Below are 15,292 nucleotides of genomic sequence, written 5' to 3'. Positions count from 1 at the left end.
TGCCTGAACATTGGACTCGCGCTTAGTAAGGAATAGAAATAACTAGCAAAAAGCAGAGCTTTGTAAGGGCTCGCGGAGTTTTTCTACCTAAACGTACCGGACCGCGACTTTGATCCAGTTTGAGTCTTGTTCCATGTTCGATCGATAAGTGAGAGCAAATAGAAATATACTTACCTACTATTTGGACCCCGGGCGCTGTCCGGTACGCCTGTCTGTTACAACTTTTACTTTGTCCATTAGAAACCTGTCATCATCTTCCTCGCGTTGTCCCGGCATTTTGCCACGGCTCATGGGAGCCTGGGGTCCGCTTGGCAACTAATCCCAGTAATTGGCGTGGGCACTAGTTTTACGAAAGCGACTGCCATCTGACCTTCCAACCCAGAGGGTAAACTAGGCCCGCATTGGGATTAGTCCGGTTTCCTCACGATGTTTTCCTTCACCGAAAAGCGACTGGTAAATATCAAATGATATTTCGTACATAAGTTCCGAAAAACTCATTGGTACGAGCCGGGGTTCGAACCAGCGACCTCCGGATTGCAAGTCGCACGCTCTTACCGCTAGGCCACCAGCGCTTCCGCGCTTCTAATTGTCCATTAGAAACCTGTGCAGACGACAAAATCAAATTGCCAATTTCATCCACACGTAATATACAATTTCATTAGCGCTTACTACATCGTACACGGTCGCCCAGTACTTTTTGCAAGGAAGCCTTCCTACATAATGTTGGTCAGCGAGCCAATGTCCTTGAATTTATTTATGCGTCCACACCACACAATTGAGCGTAAAACTATCCCGTCTGGACACCTACTGGCGGTAATCATGCTGCTCCGCAGATAAACTTACGTATAATTTGCTCTCTTACGTGCTCATCAAGACGAGTGAGATGTCCAAAACAGCGTGTGCCTATGTTGCAACAAACGTGAGTTCCACTAAATACTGCCAGGGTTCAGCTACAGCTCTATCGTGAGTATCGAAACAGCTCTATCGTGAGAGATTGTGCCTATATTGTATAAAACCCGAGCTCCACTAGGTACTGCCAGAGTTCAGCATCAGCTACCTTGGGTACTACCCTACCAAGTGATCATCATGACGAGTCGGATGTCCAAAACAGCGTGTGCCTATGTTGCACCAAACTCGAGCTGCACTAGGTACTGCCAGGGTGAACCCTGAAGCATCAGCTCTATCTTGGGTACTACTCTCCTAAGTGCTCATCAAGACGAGTGAGATAACCAAAACATCGTGTGCCTATATTGCGACAAACCTGAGTTCCACTAAATACTGCCCGGTTCAGCTACAGCTCTATTATGGGTATCTCCCAAGTGCTCAAAAAAACAAGTCGGATGACCAAAACAGCGTTTGCCTATGTTGCACCAAACCTGAGTTCCAATAGGTACTGCCAGGGTTCAGCATCAGCTCTATCTTGGGTACTGCTCTCCCAAGTGCTCATTCTGACGAGTCGGATGTCTAAAACAGCGTGTATCTATGTTACACCAAACCTAAGTTCTACTAGGTTTAGCATCAGCTCTATCTTGGGTACTACTCTCCTAAGTGCTCATCAAGACGAGTCGGATAACCAAAACAGCGTGTGCATATGTTGTATTAAACCCGAGCTCCACTCGGTACTGCCAGGGTTCAGCATCAGCTATCTTGTGTACTGCTCTACCAAGTGATCATCATGACGAGTCGGATGTCCAACCCAGTGTGTGTATATGTTGCACCGAACTTGAGTTCCGCTAGGTACAGCCAGGGTTCAGCATCAGCTCTATCGTACTGCTCTCCCAAGTGCTCATCAAGACGTGTCGAATTACTAAAACAGCGTGTGCCTATGTTGCACCAAACCTGAGTTCCACTAGGTACTGCCAGGGTTCTGGGTCATTTTGTTGAACTGCACGCCGACGTTGCAATTGGCGTGCAGTCGGCGTGCAGTTTCCATACAAGTTGCAGTCGGGTTGTAGTCCGTCTGTATCGGCCCTAAATCACGGCCTAATATGCTTATCTTTATTTATAATTTTGGCAGTTCCAAGCAATAGTAACACTAAAACTGTTTCTCGAACTGAAAATACCCGATTTAAGTTTGCTAACACAACATGACTGATCAGTTCATCGGCGTCACAAAACATGCGAGTAAATTGACCTCCGCAGTGAATATACAGCAAGATTGAATGTTCCAGTATTCAGAGAAACTTAATTGCTAAATTGGGAATCAAACCGAGCGGTCGAGATGGGTCAGAAAAGTCAGAATCTAAAATTTTAACCCTATTTTGTATTCATCATTGTTAGCACATAGTACATTAGCACGAATTTTAATTCATAATTTTTCTAACAGATGGCGCTAGTAGTAATACAAAGTGTTTTTCCTTTATTTTATTTTTTTAGGTTTATAAAATGATATTTTTATGTTTGATAACACATCTAGACATGAATTTAAATTACTATGTTAAATTTCAAACCTATAAGTGCGATAGTTTTTCCGTAAAGTGTACCACAAGAATGCATAGTTTGTCGAATAGTGATAGGGCTCGCTTCGCTCGCCCTAATAACTAGGTACCTAAACGGAAACGGAACGTATCATCCCCCTTCCTACCCTACTTTATATGCAAACTATTGTGATAGCCTGTATGAGCGGGTAATATTGTTCCTCTTCTTTGCCTCGCCTCAACTCACTTCATAAGCAAAGTTGTTTATTTTCCGCAAAATTTTGTTTGTAGTAAACCTGCAATACTCAAACCCATTCGGTACCTAAGGTTGCGTGGGTATCGTATTTTGTAGAGTTTTTCTCAGAACCTCTGTTTTCCCGCGCAATATCAGCTTACAAAAGGTGAGGACACCGAGTATTTGGGTAATAGGCACGTGTCGAGCGCGTCTTAGGGGATGGTAAATTATCTCAGGCGGGCGTCTCACAAAAACGAAGAAGCCAAAGGCCGGTCACAATGTTTCACGAATATATCTTCGACCCGGGATTATGCCCCTGTGCCGTAAATGTTCCCAAGCTATCAAGGAATTCTTAAATTTACATAATGTGGTTTAAATTTATTATTTTTAATAGAGACTCGGATGTTTCTGGAGGAGGTTTCATGAATACGACAATATTTTCCCGGGAACAGTGGGTACTTGACTAAGGTGTCTTAGCGCCACTTGCACCATTCCGCTAACCCCGGGTTACCCGTTTAAACCTGGATTTACCATGGTTACCACTGTTACCAGTACAATTTGACACTGAGTTAACGGTTTAACCGCGTAACCTCGGGTTAGTGGGATGGTGCAAGTGGGCCTTAGAGGCAAGTCACAGTGCGCGCTGGCTCTGAGCCAGACTCGTGCCGGCAGTCGACGCACAATAATTCTGCCCGTTACACAACTTACACAACTCCCTAGGGGGCTGTAACCCATTACTAGGCCATTGGCTTCAGTTTCGTCGGTCGCACTTTCCCTTAAAATTTAAACAGATCCCGGATTTATACGCCCCGCGAGCGGCGTGACTGCTGCCAGAACCTTTTACGTTTGTAATTTTAAAACCTTTTAAAAGTTTTCTGGGTCGCGGTCGCGGGTAAGGTTTGTTGACGTGTGCTGTGAACTGTTAATGAACTCGAATGTTACGAGACGTTACATTTAGAAAGAGTCTTGAACAACAACGATAAGCAGCAAACGTTAAGTAATATACTAATCAGAATTATTGTCCCCTCGCCCTGGTTTCGTAGCTCGCCGAAATATCAAAGCCAATGTATTTTCACAGGCCGCACTAAACAAGAATTACGAACGTGTTGTTATTAAAAAGGAAAGTGGAACTTGTGCCCCTGGGAAAAGTAGTGAAACGTGGAAAAATAAATGAGACATTTTCTCCCCTGAGGTATTTATATCCTGAGTGAAAGTGCCTGCTCTCGATGAAGGGCTTGGGAGATGCGTTTAGGTAGAATAGTTGTTGTTGCAATAATACGAATAGATGCAAACTTTTGTTGATTATTTATGTATGATACGCACGTAATGCAGTTCTGAATTATACTAGTAGGTATACATAGGTATATTTGAATTTTAAGTTAACTAATAAATATTTTCTTTTATTTTCTAAGGTTAGCGAGTTTTTATATAGATAAAAACTGCGTTATGAGCATAGGCTCATACAAATAAAATCAAATTTAATAGGTATAACACCATTCGTCACATATATTATGTAAGGCATTCATTATGTATTTAGGTATGTGTGCATAGCGGCATGCACAGAATATTTTTGTCTTAAGTATATTTCCTACAAGAAGCTCTAGAATCTTCTGAATAATGTGTCTGCGTCACACTGGCATTATCAAATTCCTAAGCCTTCATCGGTAATCACATTACCAAGGCTCACAATCACAATCCTGGCGGAGAGCCAACGCTGTGACGCCCGGCAAAGATCGATCCTGGACCTGTTATTCACCACGCTCAGTACATCCCTTCAATAACCAGTATAAATTTAACTTCCGAATACAGCCTTGTGTTTAAGGGTCTGGGTCTACGGTATACTGGTAGGGCCTACAATCGAGCATAAAATGCCTTGTGAGTTGGAGAGCAAGGAACGCTAAATACCGGTATGCCGTATTCATGGACCACTTACACGCCTTCTGTATGTCTTTTGTACAATTCACGTATTCCCGGGCAAATGCCAAGGTTCGAGGAATAACTTCTAATTTGAAGCCTGAAGCAGGAATAAAATAATGGAAATGTGGTTTGTTAGGTCCGGTATAGAGGTAGGTTGGTGATTTGAAGGATGTCTCAACAATGAGTAACATATTCTAGGTTAAGTCTCAAATCGCTAGACGATCATCGATAAAAGTCTTAGAAACATTCATTTTTGATGCCAATCACGAAAGCTGAACTTGTACAACAAGAAAACCCTCTCTTATTTCCTTTTATTAGACTTCCTCTTGTATTACAAATTACAAGTTTTTATACAAGGGGCCCAATGAGTTTTCCGCGAGCCCCCTGTTGTGCTATAGAGCTTCCGAACGCCTAATTATTCTGCTTATGATATGAAACATTTTTGTAACGTATTCTCCTTTGACATGCATGAACTATGTCAATACAAATAATTTTCACATGCCATAAGGCCGAACATATCATGGGTCAATATATAAACAACCTCTTAAGTATTTAAGTAAGCTATAAGATTTTATTTTCGATTGATTATTATGAAATTTCCTAAAGATAAGTTTATGAAGTATTAAGTAGGTATGTTATGACTCATTAATTATGGAAAAGGAAAAATAAGGCGTAGGTATAAGCCTCTCCTCTTAGGTTTTTGCCAATTTGCTCTTATTAGACATTCCTGGAATCTATGAATAGGTATTCGTCTAGTATGAAATTTTCATAAAAAATGACGCATTTCGTGACTTTTTAGTGTATTTCAAACTATAAACTTTTTCAAGGTGAGACTCTGTTTAGGAATACTATATTAGGTAGGTACTCTTATTTCAGATAGGTAGTCTTTATGATTTACATGACTTATGTCATGTATACAGTAAAGTAAGACTATTGAGTATTTATAGGCAGCACATATGCTGCCTATAAATCAGTCTTTTTATTCAGCCTTACTATTAAGAACGCATAATTACTGTGCTAGATACTGGTGCCTATGGCAGGCACGAGATAATTGACTTAAGCGACAGTTCCTCTGTAATTGGATAATGAAATCGCGCTGGCACCTGCGAGATCGTACCTATTTGCAAATCGAGTACTACTCATCAAGCTTATTGAATTGTATGCATCTCGGTGACAATATTGTTCAATTTATTAACGACTAATAAAGAAGGAGGGATAATACGAAAACTGATAATCGGGAAATCGTTACTTGTCTTTCTACCACTTTTGCATACCGCTTCTTATCAATGAATATTTTGGAGATTATAATACGTATTACAAGTCACTTTTTGGTGCAGAAAAATATTTCATATTTATTTATTTCGTATATGCACGAATACATTACACGTCAAAACATTAAGGGTACAGATAAGATTAACACTTATTCTTAATTACTTTTTCCATTACTGATCATGAGCAAAATAAATTCAAATTATACAATGTCAGGTTAACTAGAATAATAAATACTTAACAATAAATGTAAAAATTAAACTAAAGTAAATTCAAATTAAATTAAATGTCACAAAATTCTCGTATATCATAAAAAGCATAATTAATTAGCCATTTCTTTAATTTCCTATAAAATGAGTTATTAATTTTCTACGTTTTGTATGTCATTTGGGATAGCATTGTAGATTATCGGACCGATTACATAGCTTTGGCAGACTTGGGTATATCTTAAAAAAACGGGCCTAATTCCAATCTGGTCTAATTTCCCCTCTGGGTTAGAATTTGGCAGCCAATTTTGTAAAAACTACGTTCCTAAGGCATAACTCGTAACTTAGCGTGATTTCTTGGTATCAGGCTAACTCCGTTGAATTCTGAGAGTGCTCGGCGGAAAATCCTCGGAGATTGGTTAAATTCAGTCAGACCGGTGGTATAGAATAGTAATGCTTCTTTACGAACTGACGTTTCGTTTCATTTTAGATAAAGGGAAAACGGAAACATTTTGTGTGACGTTTAATTTATATAAACGTATTACAAAAAGATATACCTTAAGAAGGATTATTTTTCAAACTAAGTGATGTTATATGATATGAGTAAGTTGTAAAATACAGTCTACGTGCACAATTAATCGTTTCATAAAGACCAACAATAACCCGCAATTAAAATCATCACGACGATCTAATGCAAATATTGGCCTGGAATCTAAAACAAGCTAAAGCTGTACCCACTGCTTTGCAACCGCAGTAGGTAAGTACTTAAACGTAACAGCCAATAAAGGAAAGTAATTCTCAGGTGCCACTAGCCAGGAGTAATAAAACCCGAAAGAAATTAAACGCTAGTTACGACAGCGTTCCAAGGATTTTTCTTTTTATCAAAGCTTATTGTGGTCCACCACATAGCTACCTAATGTTCAGGGGCTCAGCACGCATGCCTATTATAGTTGGAATGACCAAAGGTCAACAATTTCATATAGACACAACGTGTTTTGTGTCTAAATTCTATCATATTCTATTTAGTTTATTTAATATTACACGATAGTAAAATGTAACGTCATATCACCCTCTTACTATAGTTATCATTTTTATCCCCTCAAAAATGTAATGTAAGGCGTCATGTAGACAATTTCTAGACGCGTAGTAAACCCCAATGAATCCTAAGAAGGTCCAAAATACACTCGAAATTAGCATAGAACAGCTTCTATAGGTAATGACACTCGGGAAGTAGTCTGAAGTATAAGAGCACGGTCTGGGACACGTTATGAACCTAGCATATAGGACTTTAAGCTAAATGAGGCGACAATGTACGATAATCATGGGCATAATGGGCATAAAGAAAGAAAAGTTGTAAAAGCGCCTGTACGATATATTTAGTTTATAGGAACAAGTTTTACCTTCGGCTTCGTAATAAAAATTTTAGGCCGTCAAAGAACCAATTTTTAACTTCAGCAGCTTCAGCCATCTAAAAGACCTTAGAATTTGAAAATTATTAGTTGGGTAGGTAGTTATTTAGTATTATGAATTTAAATGGCTAAACAAAGCAATGTCACGTAAGGCAAAGGAAGTCACAATGGCCAGCCATTATAAAGTGATAATGGCTGAACCATGTCGGCTTCACTTAATTCATTAAATTAAGCTTCATTTCACGTAACTTAAGTAATTGTTTGTAGCCCAAAAAGGTCTTAACATCTAATATTTAACCATAGCGGTTGTGGTCCACCAGTGTATCAAATAGTTTATTACATAATATGATCACCAAACAACTACTAACTAACATATCTATTTGCACCGCCCTCTTATGTATCTGTGGAGACAGAAATCCTAAAACCACGGCAAATATCAAATAAGTAATATCGTATTTTCACGAAGGTCGGTTACTCCTCCCGACTTTCAATTAATTCCACGCCATCGACTCGTCGTGATCGGCGACGGTGCCTGGCTAAGTGGCTAACTTTATTCAGATGAACCTTACTTTGATATGAGTTATGTCTTCCAAATTACTTTTATCTATGACATTGAGAATTAAAAAAGTTTGAATAATAGCGTTATCTAACTTTGCGGTGTTAAATTTTATTTTAGTCTGGCATGTATAAGAAGTTTACAAGTTCAATTTGAGTTTTAGATTCAGATTGGCGTAGACGACTGCGCCAAATATCAGTTAAATTGTTGATATATAACGTAACAACAGCCTGTCTTCACCCTGAGACTCCAGGTTTTGTAGTTGCAGACTTGTATTTGAGATGATCTGTGGTAAACACATCGTATTTTAAATAATAATTATGATTACTATCACCTCAAACTATTCTATATACAGCGTTTATTTTTAATACAACCGCAATTGAAACGGGGCGTAAGTTACGGTGCTCTGAACCGATTTAAAAAGAAATTTTTAATTTAGCCTGAACTAACGGATTGCAATTAATTTTTGAATTTTTATCGGGCAGCAATGTACTCGTATTGCTTTAATATCACGAATTGTCATCAGAAATATTGGAGCGGCTGAGGTGCTTAAAAATATCTGAACCCCTTAACAATAAAGGCGTATTCAGATATTTGTGAACACCTTGGCCGCTCCCACATATAAAAGAACTTAGAATTGTGTGTGAATGACTGAATTAGAAAAAATGATTCCTAAAGACCGATAATATTTCACCGTGTATGTATCTGATGGCGACTGTACATCAATTGTGACAGTTGTGACATCGCATCAGTAAGTGAGACGTTATAAATAGAAACAAATACGTATTTTTTTAGTAAACATATGGAAAATAATTCATTTATTTAGGCCAGGCAAAAATACACGCTGTACGCTGTATGTTAACTCCTGGGGCAGTTAGCAAGCGACTCATCTTCATAATATATTATTTATTGAAGCTGACCGTCCCAAGTAACAGGATGTTATGTGACGCCAATACAAAACATACCTAGTAATACCTATATACTATATTTAGTATATAATGTTGAACCTAAGAATGCTGCTAAGGATAAGATTCCCTTGACGACATTTTTCAAGTTCATCTTAGTCCGCAATAATTGGATATTTTAAGACGTAAGAAACCTGACGAAGACTGAATTTTTAATATCATACTTGATGAAACTTGAAATGAATTGCGCTGTTTTGAACTATTAAATTAACATACAGGTACCATTAACATATAGGTAGGTATAGTTCAAAGCATTTCTACGCCCGTAACGCTGTCTGCATACTCGTACAGATCTTTCATACGAGTACATTATGTCACCCGTCCAATTTATCCCTTTGGGAGATTTCCGAGATAAAAAGTAGGGATTCTTTATTATATACCTACCTAATCAGATTTGTTGCGGCGAAGTTACTTACAAACATGATGCTTTTCATAGAGCATTAAAGCTACGTCTGAATATTATAAAAGCGCCATTTTGACTACAATAGTCAAATTAAAATTTCAAGTTTTTGTTTCAGCCAATAACTTATTTGAAGATATTTAGTACAACAGTTAACAAACTAAATCACAGTAATCAACTAATCACTGTAATCATCCAACGGGTTAATATTTAAGCGACCGTTTTATTATACATAACGGTAATCAAAGCACACTAATTATAAACTTAAACAAACGTATAACTGCTTTAACATCCTGCGTCGTAATTTCTGTATGTTTCACTATATTAAACGATAACATTAGGTATATACACAAATACATATTCTGTGAAGGGTACTCTTCTTTTTTTTAGACAATTTATTTAAATTTTACCACTAACAGTTAAAAATAGTAAGTAAATATTATCAGCCGGTAAACTTTTCAGAACATTGCTACAAGTTACGTAATAAAAAAATGTAACAGTTACATTCATAACACCTGATATATCCTGAACATAATTAACATGCAATAAAATAGGTATTCCGAAAAGATTCTCTGCATTCGAACTCACGATCAATTCTAATTCCTTCCGTTGACCGCCTTTCCGACGTATTCTTTCCGAGCTCCGTACACCGAGTTTATGAATGAACGTAATAATAAAACGAGTATCAAACGGCCTCTCAATGAACCTTCTCAAATAATAAATAGTAATAACGAATATTAGACTTACCTGCTAGTAATTGGGTCAAGTCCGGTTATCTGTTGGGATTCGCTTACGGGCACTGGTAGCGCGAATGGACACGAGAAATGGGCAACGAGGGAGGTGCCTTCTGAAATACTGAAGGGAAAATCGGCGCACTCCGTGAGGATATTGATTTGGGCGGCAACAAGCCGACGGCAGCGCCCTCACGCTCCGTGACGCGCCGCAAATCCTACTTTAATATAAATTGCCGACAGATGGCGATTTTTCATGAAAAGTTTATTGAAGTAAATTTCGAAGTTTGGAATACTTTTCTGCTTATTCAAACTTTGCGTTTTAAGGATACTTTTGGAATAATTGAATTGCTTTAATTTTGAACTCCTTTATAAAGTAATTAAGAATCGAAGTGTATTTTATATGTTTTCCTAATATGTCATAATAATACTTTAATAACTTATCAATTCCAGGGTCATTGCCAAATATCGCTTAAGCTAATATGCCGTTATACATTTCTCCGTATCTTTTGTCAGTTGTGTGTTACTTGTACCTGATGCTAAATAAATGTATTTCTTCTTCTTCTTCTTTTTATGTAACCCAGCGAAAACGAAAACATGAACACTGATTAGTAAATTCCTTACTCTGACGACTACGTTTAAGTCTTAACTTAATACATTATTACTCTCAATAAAACGTAGCTAATTAAAATACCACCAATACTACCTACATCTGAATACAAGCTCAACCAATGCATCTTAACTGCGGCACTTAACACACGAAATAACGCGTTGAAATCTAGTGCAGCACAAAAACCTCGTAGACGTCTACGAAAGTCAGCCACGGCAGTAAACTTTAAGTAAAACCTATTTTACAGCTTTCGTTTTATAGCACATTAGCCTGGATGAACCTTTTTAAACTTTATTTTATTTCATTTTAAAGTAGTTTCTAGAGTATTGAGGTTTCTACAGTATTGGGTTTTATCTTGTTTTAAGAACTCTACAAATTTGTTGAGATCTCCTGTTTTTTAATAAAATTACTGGTTAGTACCTGTTTAAAATTACATCATGACGGTGGCAAACTAACGTATAGCTCACCTAATGGTAAGAGACCGCCGCAGGCTATGGACACTTGAACCTCCAGATACCGACCCTTAAAGTAGGTATTATACACGATCGGAGTACAAATGCACATCCCTCACAGCTAACACAGTGCATCCTTAGAAGTTCTGTGAACCTTTCATGCACAAATCAATTTACACATTTGTAAAATAAAAGCCAAACATTTTTTTAAATCAATGTTAATACATACCTACCTTTGTAACTAAGTATGGACACATCTATACTTCCATATGGAAACATAGTTCAACGTTGTGGTATTGAAAAAAGTTAACAATTTAAAAACATAACCAGTATCAAATATCAAATATCAAATATCAACATTTATTCAGCAAATAGGCCACAACTCACCACAAGGGCACTTTAACACGTCAATATGGAATTTACATACAGCAAAAAAAAACACATCAATAATTATAAAATACAACTAAGCCGTAAATATCAAATCAAACTAACATATAGATGTATAAAGCCTCTAAATGTCGAATTACAAAAAACGCAATAACAATAGTATTGAAAAAAAAAACACGAAGATACAAAAACTATAATCTAAAATTATTTAGAGATGTAAATGTCTCTAAGTGTCATCATAACTAAAAGATTACAATATATTAATATGTTAATCAAATTACAATATGTTAATCAAATTATCCTTAGAGATGTATAGGGTCTCCAAGAGTCAAAATCCTGTAGACCTAATTAAAACATTCATTAAATTAGAGAAAATGATACAGAAAATGATATGTAGTAAAAATAAAATAGCATACGAGAACCGAATGAGGTGTGTCCATGTAATTATACTCAAAAATAAAGTTACTAAATATAATAGCTCGTGTTAGCTTAAATAGACCAGTCTCCACAAACAGCACCCGTTCACGAGTATGACGCGTATCTCAGCCATCGCCTCTCTCAACCTTCATTCGGGTAAATAATTTTCTACTAAATTTAGTTATTTTAAAAATAAACGCCAGTATCTTAGGAAAGTATAGGTAGTATAAGCTACGCTAGTATAGGCTAGTATAGGAAATTTTTGCCAAACTAAAAAACCCACGAAGACTCGCCATGTCGCCCAAGGCTGACTCTAAAGTAGGAAAAAAGGTAGAACAGGATAATCAGATGGGTCTGGTCTGGCGGTACCTGGCCCACAGGTGTGTGCGTCCCCGTATTGCGCGTGCGCGAGTGTGCGTGTGTCGTAACCGCTGCGCCCGCGAGCGGCGTTGCGTGCCGGGCACGCGTGCACACTGGAGCCGAAATGACGGTTACTTTTAAAATTTCGAAAACCACTGAACCTTAACGTCAGTATCTAAGTAAACATATGTTGTATCGTTTCACAATTTTATGCTGTAGTTAAAAGCTAGAGAAAGCTAGAGAGAGATTAATAAAATATAACCATTTAAAGTACAAATCAACACAATGCTTGACACCATAGCTCACTATAATACTAACGTGCGATGAAAACTCCGATGCCTAATTGTATATTGTATATTTTATTTATTGTAATATAAACAATGATTCTTAGTCTTAACAAATCTATTGCCACATAGATTGGCTAGTGTTACACGTTTCTCAGCGTCCTGGCGAAAAATAATGAATTAATTTACCTGTGCTTAAATATAAATATCTTGTACTAAGTGATTGTTGTAATAAGTAACAGACTACTGTACTAACTGGTAATACATTTTCATATAATGCATTGTATGATATAAATATAATGGTAATGATTTTAAAACCTTCAAGAATTCATTGAAAAGTAATTAATAACTTCTGCTCAGCAGCGATTAATATTTCAGGAAGTTTTAATCAAATATTTACTCTTGAAGTAGCAACTTTGTTTGATATAAAAGCGGACTGTAACCAACATAATGGAACGGTAACTCATTCTCTTTAACCTTTACCGTGTATAAAACCCTCTTTGAGCTTTTTTATGAGAATATCCTGCATATCTTTTTAAAAAATTCGCGAGAAAACCCGGGTTCATGCAAATGCCTTTCCTCCCAGAAACAGGGTAAAGAACGTGACTTGGAGCGACATTTTTATTTATGCCGACATCGCCGGTGTCATTATACAACCGTATTCGAACTTCAAGATATTCACAAGAGACGACACGTACTAGATCCATTCTAGATACGTTATACGGCGCGATTCGGGAAATGAATTAGACATTCACTAGATATGAAATGAACCAATGTCACTTTTACGATAGATCGTGTTAGATATCTATTAGATGTGAATTAGATCTTTAAGTAATATCTTGTGGAAATCGTTCAAGAGTATCTCCAGAATCGCGGAAATGTCAAATTTGACAGGTTAGATCTTAAACATATCGTTATCGTATCTTGGCGATGTCTAAAAGATATCTAATAGATGTCTATTACAAAATCCGAATCGGGCCCATAGTAGATTCGTCCTAGCATGCTAAGGGTCCTTGTTCCTTTGAACTTTAAGGGTTAGGCTTGAAGTATTACTTACAACATTCTTTGGATAATTATTTCGTCCGTTTTTGTGACGAATAATTTTCCTTTGATCTTGATTCTGAGATTTCATTGTTGACTACTTTTTGCCTCTATTTTTAAATTTCCATAGTATTTCACAACCTATTTCAAAGTTAATCAATTTACCTACCACGTTTTTAGACTTCTTGTTTTCAAATGCTTTATTCAAAATAAGATGATGTTGTTATCGGTTGTCGATATGTGATCGGTGTGGGTAGTTAGATAGACGCAAAACTTGTTTTCGTAAACCAATATATGTACGTAATAACTACGGTAAACAGGGAAAGCGTAGGTAATAGTTATTTGTACAACAAGAGATCAAAGTTTGATATTTCTTCGAGTGCTTATTTTGAGTCCCGTGCAAGCGAAAGATTCTATAGTAGATTCACGAGCGTAGCGAGCGTAGCGAGATAACTTTGATCTCGTGTAGTTCACAAAACTTTTCACCTCAGCAGTGAGAACATATTAGACAACCCGAAAAATGTAATCCTTCTTCATCACTTACCTATTCAGTCATGTTTTTTAAGATATACCTACTAACAATTAAGTTTAATTACCACAATCAAACACAAAAACAAAATGTAGTAAATTTCAGTAAAATAGGAAATATATGAAAACAACGACCATCAATTGATTGACATTTGAATCGGCAACTTTTTTTTTGTAAAAAAAAACATTTTAAGATACGGTCCGAATTGCGGATACTTACTATTTGTAAACTATTGTAGATTGTAGAGATTCTTAAAAGTATAATTATTTATTTTACGTGATATACTGTGTATTTTTTTGAGTTCATTATTTTAATCGTAAAATAAATTACGTAAAATATAGTGTTTTATCAGTTTTTATCAAATCTGAAACTTTATTTTCATTAATTAATTATTAAGAATTAATACTTGTATGTGTTTTGGAACGATGCGTTCTGACGTTTTTCGGGGGTCTATTATAAACCGTCAATATACCGTTGAATGTCGTTTGAACTTTTTTTGTCTCTTTCTTTTTGCTAACGACGTGAAAGGGACAGAGATAATAAAATCCAAGTATTTCGAACTTGTATTAGACCCCGCATGTTGAAATGACATTTGAATATTAAGGTCACTTGAATGTCATTTTGTCTCACTCAGTGAGCAAAATGCGATTTTGCTCACTGTTTTTAAGTAGCAAAGTACCCTTGTTCGAGCTGCTGAGGTGAAAATGATATTAGTATCTAAATTGTCGAATCAGGACTATCAGGAGTTTACAGGAAAAAGCTAAAGTACTTACATACTTTAAAAAAAAACAACGGGTTGCACTCCGGGAGTGCCGGCAGAAGTGAAAACTCAATGACATCTTACGTCTTAGGTACGTCTTACGTCTTACTCTCTCGCGAGTTTAAAATTTTTTTCTCTAACCCAAAAAGTGCACAGCGCCGCTAAAGTACTTTTCACTTCAAAAACGCTATCATTACTAGGCAAGTACTTATTACATAATGTACCAGTAAATATAAACAAACAAAGTGCCTGTATATTTGCTAGCAAAACCATCACAGTCCACAAAACCTTGCATGTAAACGCGGCCTCCCACAGAAAGTAAAGTTTGTTGTTCTCGGTCGTGAGGC

At 36.9% G+C, this 15,292-nt stretch overlaps 1 protein-coding gene across 1 annotated transcript in view; it reads right to left on the bottom strand.

Annotated features, from left to right (window-relative positions):
* The window catches only part of LOC134650474 (synapsin), a 105,513-nt gene extending 92,631 nt beyond the window's left edge, over positions 1 to 12,882 (bottom strand). The window contains exons 1-3 of the mRNA XM_063505428.1: positions 12,872 to 12,882; positions 12,341 to 12,444; positions 10,122 to 10,296 (exon numbers count right to left, since the gene is read on the bottom strand). Of these exons, the coding sequence (XP_063361498.1) occupies positions 10,122 to 10,296; positions 12,341 to 12,444; positions 12,872 to 12,882 (290 nt within the window). The remainder of the gene's footprint in view (positions 1 to 10,121; positions 10,297 to 12,340; positions 12,445 to 12,871) is intronic.
* Between the last annotated feature and the right edge of the window lie 2,410 nt (positions 12,883 to 15,292).

The sequence above is a fragment of the Cydia amplana genome, chromosome 8 (genome assembly GCF_948474715.1).
Source record: "Cydia amplana chromosome 8, ilCydAmpl1.1, whole genome shotgun sequence".
Lineage (NCBI taxonomy): Eukaryota > Metazoa > Arthropoda > Insecta > Lepidoptera > Tortricidae > Cydia > Cydia amplana.
The sequence above is the reverse complement of the archived record's forward strand: the minus strand, read 5'-3'. Positions and strand labels throughout refer to the sequence as shown.